This window comes from Astatotilapia calliptera, chromosome 7 (genome assembly GCF_964374335.1).
Source record: "Astatotilapia calliptera chromosome 7, fAstCal68.1, whole genome shotgun sequence".
Taxonomy (NCBI): domain Eukaryota; kingdom Metazoa; phylum Chordata; class Actinopteri; order Cichliformes; family Cichlidae; genus Astatotilapia; species Astatotilapia calliptera.
Window position 1 is genome coordinate 44,067,339 of NC_137428.1, and position 16,993 is coordinate 44,084,331.

The following is a 16,993-nucleotide window of genomic DNA, read 5'->3' on the forward strand; positions in this document are numbered from 1 at the left end:
AAATGGAGAATGGGTGGACTCTGTCTCCAGCTTTAGGTTTCTGGGCACCCACTCTCTGCCAGTCTCAACATTGGTGTTGTGGGTCACCAACAGAGATGGGCAGTGACGCGTTACTTGTAACGCGTTACTGTAATCTGATTGCTTTTTTCGAGTAATGAGTAAAGTAAGGGATTACTATTGCAAAAACGGTAATTAGATTACTGTTACTTTCCCGTAGGAACACTGCGTTACTAAAACCGTGATTTTTTGCAAGAATGTCTCATGACAGTGACGTAAGCGAGTGCGCCGTTAGTGACAACAGCTGTGTGCAGATCAACAATGGATCATATATCGATTGTGGGAGAGAGTATGAGCGTGCAGCGTTTAAAGCGTGGAAGTACTGACCTTACTTTGAGTTTGATTCCATAAAAAGTGACAAAAACATTAGTGTCCGTTAGGGCTGCCACGATTTGTCGACTAGTCACGATTACGTCGACTATCAAAATCGTCGTCGACTGATTTAATAGTCGACGCGTCGTTTGAAGCTTTGTAAGATCACAAAAGACGCAGGAATAAGTAGTAGGATTTAAGAGTGTAATAACGGACTGAAACAGAAGATGGCAGCACTGCATGTACAAGGATGCCAGCTGCCGTTAAACCCCGAAGAAGAAGAAGCTGTGTCCCAGAATTCATAGCGCAGCCCAGCTCAGTTTCCAACAATGGCGGCAGCTAGTTAGTTTTGATATTACTCTTATTATTCTTTCTGGGTCACAAAATAAACGTTTAACATATTTTCAGGCGAGAATGAAGCTGTGTAAACCTCAAATATCTGCTCAGTTTATCAAGACACCACATGTTTTCAAAAGCGCTCCGACGTTTTCGGAGACGTCTGTTACCCACTAGCTCGATAGCTAGCCGGGGGCTAGGCTCGCTAGAGCCGTGAGAACACCGGACTCCTGGCAAATCGTTTTCAAACCCACCGCCGTCTTTCGCTACTCAGGTTAAACATATATAAGTCACTTAGATAACTTAAAAATTTTATTGTTTGGCTTTTGTAGTATTTTATTAGTTCCTGAGTAAATCGGTTTGGCTGAGATTAAAGTTATAGTTTTTACACAGCTGAATAAACTTCAAGCAGACAGCTGATTATCAGAAGTGTGAGATGCTCGAGAGTTTACTCCGGTGTCCTGTTATATTTTAGATAGCAAGGAGTTTATTAAATTTTAATGAAATTTGCAGATTGTTTCGGTGAAGTTTAATAAACTATCATCTTGTCTTTATTTTTAGTTAGCACAGACCTTAAACACTTAAAGCTGTAAGCTAATGATAGTTATATAAGAGCAGATGCTGCTGGTGCAATAAGCTGTACGTTTTACGTCCAATGGATGATGATCTGATTAGTCGACTAATCGCAAAAATAATCGGTGACTAGTCGACTATCAAAATAATCGTTTGTGGCAGCCCTAGTGTCCGTTGTGCGTGGGAAGAAAACTTCTTTTTACAGCGAAAAAACCCCCTAAACTTCCAAGCAAGTACCGAGTGCGCAACAACATAATGGGAAACTCACAGAGAAACTCGCGGATTCTTCCACTGACCGCAGCACACCTGCACCAGGTTAAACCTCCGCCTACCGCAGTGCTGCTTAATAGGTGAAAATAGAGCAACAGGACCGCTGAGTCTTTGACTTTATTTATGTTCTGCTGTGTTTTACTTGCATCTATTTGAAAGAGTGAGTGTAAACACAAAAAATATTTTATTTTATGTGCTGGAATGTGCAGAAAATAGGTTTCAATGTTAAACTAATTTATTCAACTCAGAGAATGTTGCATATAATTAAATTTTTGCTTGATGCATAAAGTTAAAAGATTAAATCAGAATCAGAATCAGAATCAGAATACTTTATTGAAACTAATAAAACAAGTTTTGAAAAGAGACTTTTCCATTTGATTACATTTTGTATGATGGATTATGCAGAAAAAGTAGAATTGGGCTGAAAGATCTATCGCATAGGTGTCAAACTCTGGCCCGCGGGCCAAATCTGGCCCGCAGCCTAATTATATTTGGCCCGCGAAGCCATACCAAATTATTGTTAGAGCTGGCCTACTGGTATTATACAGCTAATATATATATTGTTTAGTATTAAGCTTTGCTTGTTCCATATTCAGTTTTTCAGCAAAACTTGTTTGAGTCCATAAGAAAAGATTCATTCTTATATCTAGAGGAAGATTTTTTTTTCAATAAATATTAACGTTAGCCCGCGACTTTGTTCCAGTTTTGAATTTTGGCCCACTGTGTATTTGAGTTTGACACCCCTGGTCTATCGCTTTATCACCTATTCAGGGTGTAAATCGTGTTTTTAAAAAGTAACTAAGTAACTAAGTAATTAATTACTTTTGAAAATAAGTAATCAGTAAAGTAATGGGATTACTTTTTTGGGGAAGTAATCAGTAATTAGTTACTGATTACTTTTTTCAAGTAACTTGACCAACACTGGTCACCAATGCCCTGGTAAAGATGAAGTGCAGCAGAGGCTGAACAGGAAGGCTGTGAAGAGGGTAATTAACACTGCCCAAAAATTCATTGGCTCTACCAGGGGTGGCCTCCATTGCCAGCTGCTCCTGTCTCAGGAAAACTAGGGCCAACAAAAGTTACCCCTTGCACCCTGCACACCGGTCCCACCCAACCCTGGACACACACACACACACACACACACACACACACACACACACACACACACACACTACCCCTGGGCCACCCACCCACCAATCTGAGACAACCTTCGTAACCCTCATCACTCACACCACTCACATATGGACGCTACTCAGACTGAGTCCCTTGCACTACTTCCAAGCACTCTGCAACCTGTTCTTTAATGTGCCTTTTCTATTGTTTGTCTTTTTCTTATTTTGTATATATTTTTCATGTTTGTTATTTATACCTGCTGTCTTTCTATATATATTTCATTCCTGCACAGCTGATATGGAGCTCCCAAAATTTCGTTGTACATGTACAATGACAATAAAGGGCATTCTGTTCTATTTACTAAGTTTAATTAGCGTTTTTGCTATTACATCACTTTTATTTTTTTTGCTATTTTTAATCTATAATAATAACAATATAGGGCTGTTTACCACACGCCTGACCCAATTATGAAGAAGTTCTGGTTAATATCAGCTCAAATAACAAAATCAAATCTGACATCTTACCACCCCTCTTAGATCACAGACCCACAGACGTTTCTTGAGATAAATGTCTCGGCACAGTACAAAACAAGAAAGGCAATATGTTGGAAAGCTGGATTTGTGCGTGTGTGTGTGTGTGTGTGTGTGTGTGTGTGCGTGTGTGTGCGTGTGTGTGTGTGTGTGTGTGTGTGTGTGTGTGTGTGTGCAGGAGAGGTGGTCTAAGTAATGGCAGATTGTGTGTCACTTAGGCAAAGAGACTCCCGTGGGATGATGTGATAAAAGAGAGAAAATTTGATTAAAATACTGACAAGGCACTCAGAAGCAGAGACACACTTACACACATGTAGAGTAGAAAGAGAAGACAGAGCAGGAGATGGAGCGATAAATGCAGTAAATGGAAGGAGCATACAAATATGGGGTGAGTGTGGGAAACAAAGGCAAATACTTGACTTAAGTAGAGTGAAACTAATTGAAAAGAATTTCAGTTCATGCATAACAATAGATTGAATTTTCTGAACATTCAGATCCCAGTTTTAACATTGGTCCATGAGTTTGTGAATAACAATACCCCAATAGTTCTCGTTCAGGTCACTTACTCGTTTAAAGAATTTTATTTTTATTGCATGTTACATGCATTACAGTACAGTGGCATGGTGGTTAGCACTGCTGCCTCACAGCCAGAAGGTCCAGAGTTGGACTCCACCATCTGCTCAGAGCCTTTCTGTGTGGAGTTTGCATCTTCTCGTGTTTGTGTAGGTTCTCTGTGGGTATTCCAGCTTCTTCCCAAAACCTAAAGACATGTTTGCTTAGGTTAACTGGTGATTCTAAATTGCCCATAGATGTGACTGTGAATGGTTGTGTGTCTCTCTGTGTTATCACTATGTTAGACTGCCAACCTATCCAGGGTGTACCCTGCCTGGATAGTGTATATATACACATATGCAGCTGTTTGCCGGGGTTACTTGCGTAGTAGCATTCCAACAACGCCCTGTTTTCGTCTCTTGCCCACCGATGCCTTCTTGTTCCAGTAGCCCACTTTTCGTCAGGGTGCCCTGGTTCCTCAACACCTGACGCGGACCTTGTTGATCCGGGCGACGTCCGAGCCGGCATGCCTTCTTATTTATTTGTCTCGCTCATGTCTGCGGTAGGCTCGCTTAGCATAGGGGGTCTAGCCTTAGGACCCTTACTGGATACAGACACCCCAGGCAGGAATCGAACTTGCGATCCTCTATTCCAAAGGCATGTAGTCTAACCACTACGCTATCCAGCTGTTAAGGAACACGAGAAGCTGGAGAAATACCAAGGGCTCAGAGAAGAGCTCGAGAGGATGTGGAGGGTGAAGGTAATGGTGGTCCCCGTGGTAATCGGAGCACTAGGTGCGGTGACTCCCAAGCTAGGCGAGTGGCTCCAGCAGATCCCGGGAATAACATCGGAGATCTCTGTCCAGAAGAGCGCAGTCCTGGGAACAGCTAAGATACTGCGCAGGACCCTCAAGCTCCCAGGCCTCTGGTAGAGGACCCGAGCTTGAAGGATAAACCGCCCGCAGGGGCGTGCTGGGTGTTTTTATATATATATATATATATATATATATATATATATATATATATATATATATATATATATTTGAGACATTTATCTCAAGAAACGTCTGTGGGTCTGTGATCTAAGAGGGGTGCTGGTAAGATGTCAGATTTGATTTTGTTATTTGAGCTGATATACATATATTGAACGAATTTAGCAGACAGAGTAGTAACGCTTAGTAAATCTTAATGGGAGCTGATTCTTTTAATGCTGCTGTTTATTCCTAATGTGATGGCTACAAATGATAGCTTTCAACTGGATCCAATTAAACATCAAAGCTTACTGCCCCATGGCCTTAAGGAGACATGGAAATCACTGTAGTTTGGAAGCTGATCAAACATGATTTGTAAAGGTGTATTCATGTGGGTCCATGAAGAGTGTCAATGAAATGTTTATTCTGTCAACAGACACAATGTATATGTTCAGTACACTGACTGACATCTCAAACCAAATTGTTTTTCCAAAATAGTCCAAAAGAATTTTTAAAAAAGTGTCCTTGTGCAAACATCCAACCGAGGTCCAACAGCATGATGTAGTTCTGCTTTCCTGTATTGTAAAAATTATATCTAAACACAAGAATTAATATAATTTGTGATTTCTTTTAATAAAATACACACACATACAATAGCACAACCTAACCCACTACTATTATAGTAGTAAGCTGCTTTCATGAGCTGCAGTAAATATGCCTCTAAAAAAACATTAAGAAGAGAGCAGCAGTCTGTAGTATGTGGTCAGTCAGTTGTATCATGTCTCCTTTAAAAATTCATTGGCACCAAAAGACTACTCCCTTATTATTGCTGATAAATTCACTCCAGACCATGTGGAGGCTGATAGGCAAGCATTTACCATGCAACTCTATACTTAAAGGTCACAAAGAGCAGTACAAGCCTGTGTGTGGTGTGTGCTATGCAGTAAGGATTCCAGCTTCAGTTAACACATGATATGGATTTGCTGTGTCTGTGTGTGACTTGGCTCATGTCCCTTCTGAGGATCAAATTTCATGGTTGACAATCTAGATAAAAAACCTAATGAAAATTAAAATGATAATATAATGTGTCCCCCTTGTAATACATAAATCCTATCACAGTTGGCACAGCTGTCAAAAAGACCAGTGCTGAATCACGCCAAATCACAGTAATGGTCACCTCAAAGTGCTTATTGTAATGTAAAGACCCTACAGTAATAAGGTGTAAAATGTAGCTGGCAACCTCTAGTTAGATACATATAGATAAAGTTGGGCTTGTCTAAATGCACAGGTTGAGCTCTGGAACCAGGTGGTGGAGAGGGGCTGGACCAATCTGGAGTTGCTGAGATGCAGATGACAAGGTTGGGTAGAGTTGTATCTGTACCTCAATTCAACAACTGAATCTGTTTTCCCTGGTGTATTAGAGATTTGCTTCTCCACGCCCTTGGCTTGGGGAAAAGGTCAAGACTGTTGTTTATGCTTATGTGACAAATAACAGTTCAGTGTACCCAAACTTCTTGGAGTCACTAGGCAAGGTGCTTGAAGATGTTTGAAAGTTCCCTGCTTGAGACTTACTGTGATATTGAAACCTTGATTCTATCTGTTCACACTGTTAGATATTTCAAGGTTTGGACACAAGTTTGATTTAGAGCCCTGCCTGTGTTTATGTAAAATAAAAATGAGTACGTCATCAAGGTGCATTGCCAGTCAAAAGTTTGGACATAACTTGTCATTTAATGGTTTTTCTTTATTTTGACTACTTTCTACACTGTAGACCAGGGGTGGGCAACTACTGGCCTTGAGGGCCAGTGTCCTGCAGGTTTTAGATGTTTCCTTGATCCAACACAGCTGATTCAAATGGTTCAATTCAGGTGTGTTGACCCAGGGTAATAGCAAAAACCTGCAGGACACCGGCCCTCGAGGCCTGGAGTTGCCCACCCCAGCTGTAGACACATACTGAAGACATCAGATATATGAAGCAAGATATATGGAATCTTGTAGCAAAGAAAAAATTGATAAATAACTCAATAACACATGCATTGCCTTATATTTTAGATTCCTCAAAGTAGCTACCCTTTGCTTTATTGACAGCGCTTTAAACCCTTGGCCTTCTCTCAATGTGCTTCATGATGTACTCACCTGAAATGCTTTGCTGGTAACACTGTTGGGGATTTATTGAAAATTGAAGGCACGCTGAACCAACATGGTTACCACAGCATCCTGCAGCAACATGCCATCCTATCCGGTTTGCTTTTAGTTGGACCATCATTTATTTTTCAACAGGACAATGACCCCAAGCACACCTCAAAGCTGCGTAAGGGCTATTTGACCCGGAAGGAGGGTGATGGAGTGCTGCGCCAGATGGCCACAGTCACCTGACCTAAACCCAATTGAAATGGTTTGGGATGAGATGAAGGCAAAAGGGCCAACAAGTGCTCAACATCTCTGGAAACTCCTTCAAGACTTTTGGAAAACCTTTTCAGGTGACAACCTCATGAAGCTCATCAAGAGAATGCCAAGAGTGTGCAAAGCAGCAATCAAAGCAAAGGAGGGCTAATTTGAAGAATCTAAAATATAAAACATGTTTTGAGTTATTTTGCACTTTTGGTTTACTACATAATTCCACTTGTGTTAATTCATAGTTTTGATGCCTTCAGTGAGAATCTACAATGTAAATAAAGAAAAACCATTAAATTTGAAGGTGTGTTCAAACTTTTGACTGCTGGAGTGCTTGTTAGACTGAAGGGCATAACCAGATATTCAAAGTTACATAAATGTGTTTTCTTTCATCTCCTTCCTTTATCCTAACGAAATGGTAGGTATTATGGAGGTCCAGTTTTTGTGAACATAGTAGCACCTTGGAGGAATTAGAGTAGGGAAAGTGGATATTTTACCATGACTTTATTTAGGCCATGAAAGTCAAGGATGGAGCGATTTATCTTTCTTTTCTACAAAGAACAAGTCCCAACCAAAAGACCCATAGATGGACCCAGTGCTTGGCAGTTTGGCAGTGACTTACTCCAGTAATGATGTCAAGGAAATTAGTCTGAGTTATGGCCTGAGTTCTATGTGTTGTGTCCAGCAGACAGGGAGAAAGGTTCAGGAAGCGGAACGGGAGATAAATATGAATGAGCAGCAAGAGAGTGATCAATACTATTTGACTCCGGAATCAATTAAAGCTTTGAGGAAGTACGTTTGACCGCTGACTGAGATTTTAGCTAGAAGCATGAGTCTTGGCATGTTTCCAGCTAACATGAAACACTAGAGACTTTGCCCGCCAATAACCCCATCGTTATTGGTGGGCACAACTTTTGGTATGGAAAACCCCCATGTTTCTCTAACTCACCATCTTTCTCTAACTAACTCAGGCGTAGGTAAAGGCCTTTTCAGAAAATTGGGTGGCGGCGATGGCTGCAGAACAACAGGTGGTGCGGGGCTGTGACGAACAGGTAGGTTAACCAGAAAATTCAGTTACATGTGTTTGCATCATACCTTTCACTTCACCCAAGTGAAGGGTGATTGTGTTCATTTCTCCTGAGATGTGCTGCAGCATTTCTTCGTGCCAGCCCAGCTGTTCTTGTTGGTTTGCAAGGGCGCAACTCACTTGACCCGAGCCGGCTGGGTCCATCGGATCATTCTGTCAAGGTATGGACACAAATTGGATTCACGTGGAGTTCCAAGTCAAAGTTTAGTGTGCTAATTCACTAGCTGGGCCCACGTCCTCATTTTAGGTTTGACAGCGTTTTAGTAGGTAAAAGTAAATGCTTTGACATGAATTGAGCTGCTGTTTGGGGAAGGCATCGAAGGGGACTGGCAATGGCTCCCGGGCCTGGCAGATCCCCGTGCACTAAACAGAAATGAAGAAGTTAAAGAACTGAGAACAAGGAGGGAGGAAGGGAGGGTGGGGCACGTAAACTAGAATGAACAGCTTGCAGAACTGGGGGAACCTATACAGATGACAACTGGAAGGAGCGTGTTTGGAGGCGTGGTCCCGCTCCTGAAATTCCGATACATAATCTCCAATAAAAATCAGAGACTCTAGTATGGCTGTCCACAGTTTTTAAACTATTTGGCAAATGTCTTTCAATCCAAACATAGCTGACCATTCTGTAGCAGGGAATTCTCCAGTTGGAAGGCAATAATGCTTGGAGGACTTTTAAGTTACGCCTGTGAAAAGTCTCTAGCTGAGGCCTGAGGTCCTTTGTCCCCATGGTTAAGATGCAGAAGAATTGGCCTTCCTTAGCCCGTAGAGCATCTGGACAGGTAGGAAGAAGGTACAAAGAGGTAATCAGAAGCAGGTGAGTGATTAGGCCAGGAACCCCGAAAGTCCCACTTCTGCACCAAAACCAGAACACACACACAACAGAGTAAAGAGAGAAAAGGAGAGAGAAAGAAGGAGAGAGAGAGAGAGACATAAAAAATGGTGAGTTGACCAATGAGGACCGAGGGACAGTTTTCCATATGTACAGGGTATGTTCATATGTACATGTATTTATTTATAATTCTTTAAGCTTGCCTGGCTACGCCCCAAAGCACAGACTAATCAGACCTCATAGTACTGTATCACCCCAATAGATTACTTCTCTCTCAGACTGCAGGCTTACTTGTGATTTTTAGGTTATTTAAAAGTAGAATGGGAGGCAGAGCCTTCAGCTTTCAGACCTCTCTTATGTGGAACCAGCTCTCAGTTTGACACACTTCTTATCTTCCTGGATTCCTCCAGATACACACAAAACTCTTAAGGTTGAAGCTCACACACACACACACACACACACACACACACACACACACACACACACACACACACACACACACACACACACACACACACACACACAAACAAAACTCAGCCATCAGAACAGTCATTTTTACTACTCAAGCTATGCTATGGTTTTGAGTGCTGCATTTTCATTTCGCAAGATGGAGAGTTTTGATGAACCAATTAACAATTAAAACATACCAATTAACACAGTTTGTGTTCAGAGCTTTGAGAAACTGAGCCACAGTTTCCAGATATGTATGTAAATGTCTGGGGAATAATATAATTTTGAAGTAGGGAATTGATGTTACATAATGAGTATGAGTCACTTATTTCCCCTTTTTTCTGGTTAAAAAATAAGTGAACGCAAAGATCATTGAAGTCAGTTTTAATGAGAATTGAGAGTCAGAATGATACACAGAGCCACCTTAAAAAATCACCACGTCTAAGCTTTTCAGAAAGATGTTATACAAGTTTTATAAGTCAAATGATTCACATACATATGTGTTGAGATGGATATACAACAATTAGAAAAGACATGGATTCTTAATAGAGTAATGATGTTTCTTACATATTCAGCTTAGAAACTTTGTATGGTGAAGTGACAGTGGGAAAGGGGAAGAGAATAAATGAGAACACAATAGACGAAAAAGAAGAATACAAAGAGCAAACAGAGAGAAAGATTTCATTTAACCCAAATATCATTAGAAACAACCAAGATTGTCAGTCTGTGAAAGCTTAAGGCTTGATCATACAGGAAACATTTATCTGGTGATTTCTGTTTTGTAATACAATTTGATGTATTTTGCTAGCCAATTGTGTCCTCCAGGAAGCTTGCATGTATCAAAATAGCATGCTTGCAGCATTTAGGAAAGTCTCTTGAGAAAACAGGATAAGGTTAACCACTCATAGCTGCCCCTCCCTGAGCCTGGTTCTGCTGGAGGTTTCTTCCTGTTAAAAGATAGTTTTTTCTTCCCAGTGTTACCAAGGATGTTGTTTGATTGTAAAGGTTTTCTCCATATTATTGTAGGGTCTTTACCTTACAGTATGAAGCACCCTGAGATGAGTGTTGTTCTGATTTGGAGCTATATAAATAAAATTGAACTGAACTGAATTGAATATGGTTCTGTTCTTCAGTTTCTTCTAACATGGCTTGTTGGGTCCCTAATTTTGGCTTGAGCATAAAAATAAAATTGAGATGAATGATCTTTTGCCCATTTCTTACAAACAAAAAGTGGAACTATGTACAAAATTGTAAAAATATAAAGTTTTTGTATCATCATCATAACTCCAAGCTGCTAGGAAGAGTTCCACTGCTCTCACTCAAATCTAAATCACAGTTTTGCAAATCTCTGAACACAAACACATTTTGTTCTAGAAACATGGCCTTAAAGTACACTCTGACTATTAATTCATCTCGCTCATGCTCCTCCTTTGAACCACTCAACCGGAAGAACGATCCTGTATCAGAGGATAGCATCAGCTTCAAGTGATAGGGAGAAGATGAAGCAACCAAAACACAAAGGAAGAGGAAAGGTAAGAAAAAAGCCTAGGAGGAAGAAGGCATTCTTTTATTTTTGTCAGTTCATCTGAAAACTTTGTATTGTGGTAACAAATAAATGTTTTGTTTGTTACGTTTTTTCTAAAAATCTGTGCACTGATTTGCTTTGTTTTGTTTCTCATTTATTTCCATTACAAAGGTTATAATGCACTAGATAACTGTAAATGGTATCTAAGGACAAAATAAAAATAAACATGTATACTTTTCCAAAACAAAAAAAAGTATGTACCATGGCCAAGCCAAGCCAAGACATAGTCAAACACCTCTGATGGTAGGTTTTGAATTGATCCAATCAGTGTTTTTTATTCTCTCTTAATCGTATAATAGCTGTTTGTGTTGTTTAGTTGGAAAGAATCAGTTTTGAGGGTGCTGTGTTTCATGTTGAAAGAGTTAACTTCTTTGATTTTATGTTTAGAGTTCTGTGCAACCGACTTTTTCTAGAAATGTGTTGAAATTTCTCTAAAATCTGGATTTTCTTTTGTGTGTAGAAAACAAATGAAACAAAATTTAATTCTGTAATTCACTAAGTAATACTGACTTCCTGGAGGACTTGGAGTAAGCAAACACTCATAGTGAGAGAAAGACACAATTTAAAGCACTGACACTAATGCAAATATAATCAATTTGCTCAAATGAAATGAATAGCTTAGAAACAAGAGTTCACATTATGGATGATACTTGGTAAGCAAGTCTACTGTAAGATAACTTTGATCATGTTTTATCCTAGCATTAGGATTGCAGTTTAGAAATGCACATATCTTTAATTACACAGCTCTAATCTAAATTTAGAAAAGATACAGAATCAGATTTCTTCATACTACCCAGGCAATGCAGGTGATGCACCTGCTTAATGTTTATACAATATACCTATATATCAATGCAAATCCCAGGTATATGTTCAGTTATTTTAGATGAACTGTTTTAGAATAAATACACTTTTGGGAAACAAAATCTTATAAAAACCAACACCAACTACGTGACACTCAAACATCACGCACAGAATAGGATGACAGTGACTCACAGTATTGTAAATCTGTCTCATTTAACAATAAGGGACGGAATAAATGAAGTCTGTCTTTCACTGTAGACTGATGATACATTCAAATATCAATAAATAATTAATTAAAGGCTTTTCATTTTGCTCTTCAGATGACTCTTCTAATGGCTTAGGAGGGGTTTCATGTATCAAGCTAATGGACAGCATGCTGCTGCCCTTTGTTGATTCAAGTAAAATAAAGAAAAATACCGATTCCTGCATCTCATGATGCTCGCTGAAAACTGAGGTATAGAGTCAGTAAGGCAATGCTAAACCCAGTACTCACTCATTGACCCAAGAGCATATGAAGTTAACAACTTTATGCACTGAATTCCTTGTGAGACTAGATTTTAAATTCTTTAGGCCAGTATGGACAAAACAGTTAAAATCTCAAATACAGTGTAGAGACTAGGTGCACGACACATCATTAGACACACTGATGAAAGTGTTGTCATTTTTTGACTGTGGTCGATGAATGACAAACTATTTCTTTTAAATTAAAGAATGCATTTGATCCTTGAACAGTTCTTGAAGAGGGCAATAAAACATTGACTTTTTAGCATTTGTAACTTTGTAGTTTTAATCGGTTTTCCTGACTTATTATTTTTTATTAATTTATTTCAATTATATGAAATGCCTCACAACCCTGAATTGGATAAGAGGAAGAATATGGATGAATCGATGGATGCATAGTATAAAATGACACAAAACAAATTGACATTTCTTAAATCTAGATTTTTTTTAGCCAGTCTCTAATGAGATAAATGCAACTCGTGACAGTAAATTACAACTGGAAAGCAAATCAAAAGATCTATTAGATTTAAATTAATCATATAATAACATATTGAGAAACAAGAAAATAATCCAACATAGGAAAACAAAATAAATATCTTAAGACAGACAGATTTACAGTATATACATCCTAGTGTCTCAAGTATTATCCTTTCAGTTCACACATATATCAGTTCATTCATTTTTTTTAGCTTTGGAAAATGGCAAAAGGTTATTTGTAAACGGTCTAGTAGCACACCTTGCTAATAGTGAGTTGGGCCAGTTTCTAATTTCAAAACTGCCATAATTCTTTGCGCCATAAAATCAACAAGGTACCCCAAACATTTCTCAGAGATTCTGATCCATGCTGACACAGTTAGTACAGTTTTTTTGGTTCTACATCCACAACGTGAAGCTGTGGTCTCACCACACCCCAAAAGATGGGTATACTGTGATCATAGTTATGGTCAACAACAATGTCTAAATATGTCTAAATATACTGGGTTGCTGTCATGCGATTGGCTGATTTAATACTTATGCTAATGACCAGTTTAACAGGTATACCTAATAAATTGACTGGTTAGTGTATATGTAATGTAATTTCAATTTCACGTTGGGTAGTTTGGCTTTTTTTTTTTTTTTGCTTTAAATTTAGATACTTATGAAACTAGGTAATAAGAAAAACAAGAGTTTACAGCTAGTGGCCATTAGGCAGGTAAACAAAATGTAAAAGTGCTATTATTTTGAAAGACTACTTTCCTGGTTCCTAGTGTTCAGAAAGAAGTAGGAGGCACTTAGGTCCATTTCTATAGTGGCAGACAGTCACTCAGGCCATGCTTCCAGGCTCAGGATTGGAAGGTATGGTCAGGGTCTTGTAAAGCTAAGCAGCTCAGTGAGCTATCATGAGCTCAGGACTTAAAAGTGTTGTAACAATGATGTTTCAGATAAAAACTGTGTTGCAAGCTGCCACTGAACTAGCACTTAAGAACAGCAGTCATGTGTAGCAGCTGCTGTACATGAAATATTTGATTTATGTGCATTGTTCTATTTTTTCACCTCCTTCCTTAATTTATACATGAACAGAAAGAAAAGTCAAGAAATATAATCTGCACATGGTCACACAAACTACACATTTCCTTGACATTAAGATACAACTATCTGGTCTTTGTAAATGCTCAATAACTGTGGTCTATTCCCCAAATACCTGCGTCAGAACAACTGTGTCACAAGTCACAAGACTGTTGGTGGTTTCAGGCAGAGGCAGAGCCAAATTGTGGCCACAGTGTAACATAAACAACCAACAGCAAAACGTTTTAGGGATCCATGTGCTGATCCACGAAACTGAATTACATCTAGTGAATACTGTTTCTCTGAAAAAGGGGGGATGGAAAGGGCTCTAAAAAGAAAGTGAATTTTCTGTGCTCAACCTCAGCCTTTCAGCCTGGCCACCCCTGAAAATATTTTGGCTCTGCCATTGGTTTCTGGGGTAGCCAAAAGTTAAAAACAGAAAACAGAAATGCTAGTACTTTGAAACTTTATAGTCACCATCATTACTTTAGATTAAAGATGGCTACCATTGCAACCCAAGGTATGAGAAAGATTTTGGGAAATTGACCAGCTTGGGCACAGATAAAAATTTAAATAATTAAAAAGAGAATAAATTAATCCTTCTGACTTTTCACATTTCACAAACGAAGACCTGGCGAAGATAAGCCAAAGGAAGACTAGAAGGTTACTTAAGGTTTGTGAAACCAACTGAGATCAATGTAATCCTGGGCAGGATTACTACCAGTAAACTACCAGTCCAGGTCAGGGTTTATTAACAGTTGATTAGAACTAGTGCTGCTATGATCAAAACAGGGTGAAACCCACATTATTATGATGTGACACCTTAACTATACCACATCAGAACAATCAGCATAATCACTCCACATCGTTGCAATATATACTGTATACTTAAGTCTTTTTAGTTACAATTCCATTTGAAAAAACAAAATGGGTATAGAATTTGCAGGTTCCAGATTATTAGGTACTGATGCAATTCAGATCATTTTGGTCCAGTTAAATAAACATAATATACAATGTGTTAGTTGCAGTCCTCAAATATCTGGCAGATGAAAACAGGGTATTTTCAGCCCCTAATCCACAGAGTATGCAGACAGATCACTTCTGTTCGGGGGCAATTCAGTGCTTTGAATATATTCCATTAGTGTCTCCTTGGGGCTATTATTATCCCAGTATGTCCAGATAGACTGGTGTGGCTTTCATCAAAGTAAACAGCATCTTCTGGATGTCCTTAATGTTGAGACGTTGTTGCGGTTCCCTCTGCCAGCAGCCAAGCATAATATCGTAGATTTCCTTAGGACAGAGTCTTGGGCGCTCCAGTACTCTGCCTTGAGTAATACACTCGATTACCTGTAAAGACACAGAGACCAGTAGTTGAGCAGAGATACTTTACTGTCTTGTTTAAGAAAGGACTGCTACGCAACCAGACTTGCATCAGTTGTGCAATGCACTGGCCGGGGCTATGGCTGTATTGTGGAGTGTCATTACACTGACAGGCAACAAGTGATGCACACAGTATATAATGACTACATCATACAAATAATCCAGGTACATATTATCCTGTAGAGTACAGTTTTAGAAAACAAAACAGCCTTTTAACAATAATGTTAAAATGTTTGAACCTTAGGAAGACTTCTTTTAAATACCCTTCTTACAAATGAAACCAAGCAGTACATCTACTGAGTTTTCCTGTTAATGCCAGGAGTATGAGGAAAATCTGAACATTGTTAAAGCCAGTGATTGTACTTGTTTGTGTCATCTGCATCATAAGAAAAAAATAAGGATATGTGAAGATTTTGAAGCAAAACTGGGTCTGGGTTATTGCTTCAAACTCTAACTTAAATTCCACTGGAAACCCACGGGGTGACCTGAAGACTAAGGTCCAACAAAAATAGCCTGGGATTGCTCAGAAAACATGTATGAAACCTTACAACAAGGATACACAACCTACTTTTAGCATGATTGGGGTAATAATTTTGACCTAATTTTTAATAGGGGGGCTAATAATTGTGTCGTCATCTGTAGATCATCAACAGACTCTTCCCTTGTTACGCCAGTAATGACCTCAATGGGCACTCAAGTGTCCACTGAGGATTGGATTCCACACCAGAAAGACCCTGCAGAAAGACCTCTGTTGTTACTGTGAAAGGACCAGATATTTTCTTACTGTACTGTCATTTTGTTTTCCTGATACCACAGGGTAGGTTTTCTATAGCTGTTGCAAGTCCTGTAGTGTCACCGGCCCTAAAGGCTGCCTTGGGGGGCCTATGAACCTGTCCTGTGAGCGATGGCTTCTGGTGAGCATGGGCAGTAACAGTTTTGCAGTGAGTGACATTATCAGTGCATTTTGCAATGTATGCTGCAACAGCGTCAGCGTATTCCTTAATGTCTGTTTTAGGTGGGTGATTGTTTGATGATCAAGGTTCAAGGTTTTTTATTTGTCACATGCATAGTTAGGGCCCGGATGGCTTGGGGATAGAAGCTCCTCTTGAGTCTCTCTGTCCTTGCCCGGAAGATGCGGAACCTTCTACCAGATTGCAGAAGTTGGAACAGTTTGTTGCCAGGATGGGACGGGTCCTTCAGTATCTGCGTTGCTCTAGTCCGGCATCTCCTGGTGTAGGTGTCCTGAAGCGGGGGGAGAGCAATCCTGCAGCAGCGTTCTGCTGTACGGATCACTCTCTGGAGAGCTTTTTGGTCCTTCACACAGCTGTTCCCAAACCACGATGTCATGTTCTGTGTGAGGATGCTCTCCACAGCGCCTGTATAGAAAATCCTGAGGATCTTTGGAGAGACCCTGAACTTCCTCAGTTGTCGTAGGTGATACAGGCGCTGCCTAGCCTTTTTGGTCTGGACCTGAATGTGGGCAGACATGTCAGGTCTGAGGAGATGTGGAGACTGAGATACTTGAAGGACTGCACCCTCTCCACTGGAGCTCCATTGATGATAATGGGCTTGTAGTCTCTGTGCTGACTCCTTCTGAAGTCCACCACCAGCTCCTTGGTCTTGCCAACGTTCAGCTGGAGGTGGTTTTCCTGGCACCACGATGCCAGATTCTTCACTTCATCCATATAGGCCGTCTCATCGTTGTTGG

At 39.8% G+C, this 16,993-nt stretch overlaps 1 protein-coding gene across 1 annotated transcript in view; it reads right to left on the reverse strand.

Annotated features, from left to right (window-relative positions):
* Positions 1-9,841: 9,841 nt before the first annotated feature.
* The window catches only part of ntrk3a (neurotrophic tyrosine kinase, receptor, type 3a), a 91,235-nt gene continuing 84,083 nt past the window's right edge, over positions 9,842-16,993 (reverse strand). Inside the window, exon 19 of the mRNA XM_026174778.2 lies at positions 9,842-15,252. Within this exon, the coding sequence (XP_026030563.2) occupies positions 15,067-15,252 (186 nt within the window). The 3' untranslated portion in view covers positions 9,842-15,066. The remainder of the gene's footprint in view (positions 15,253-16,993) is intronic.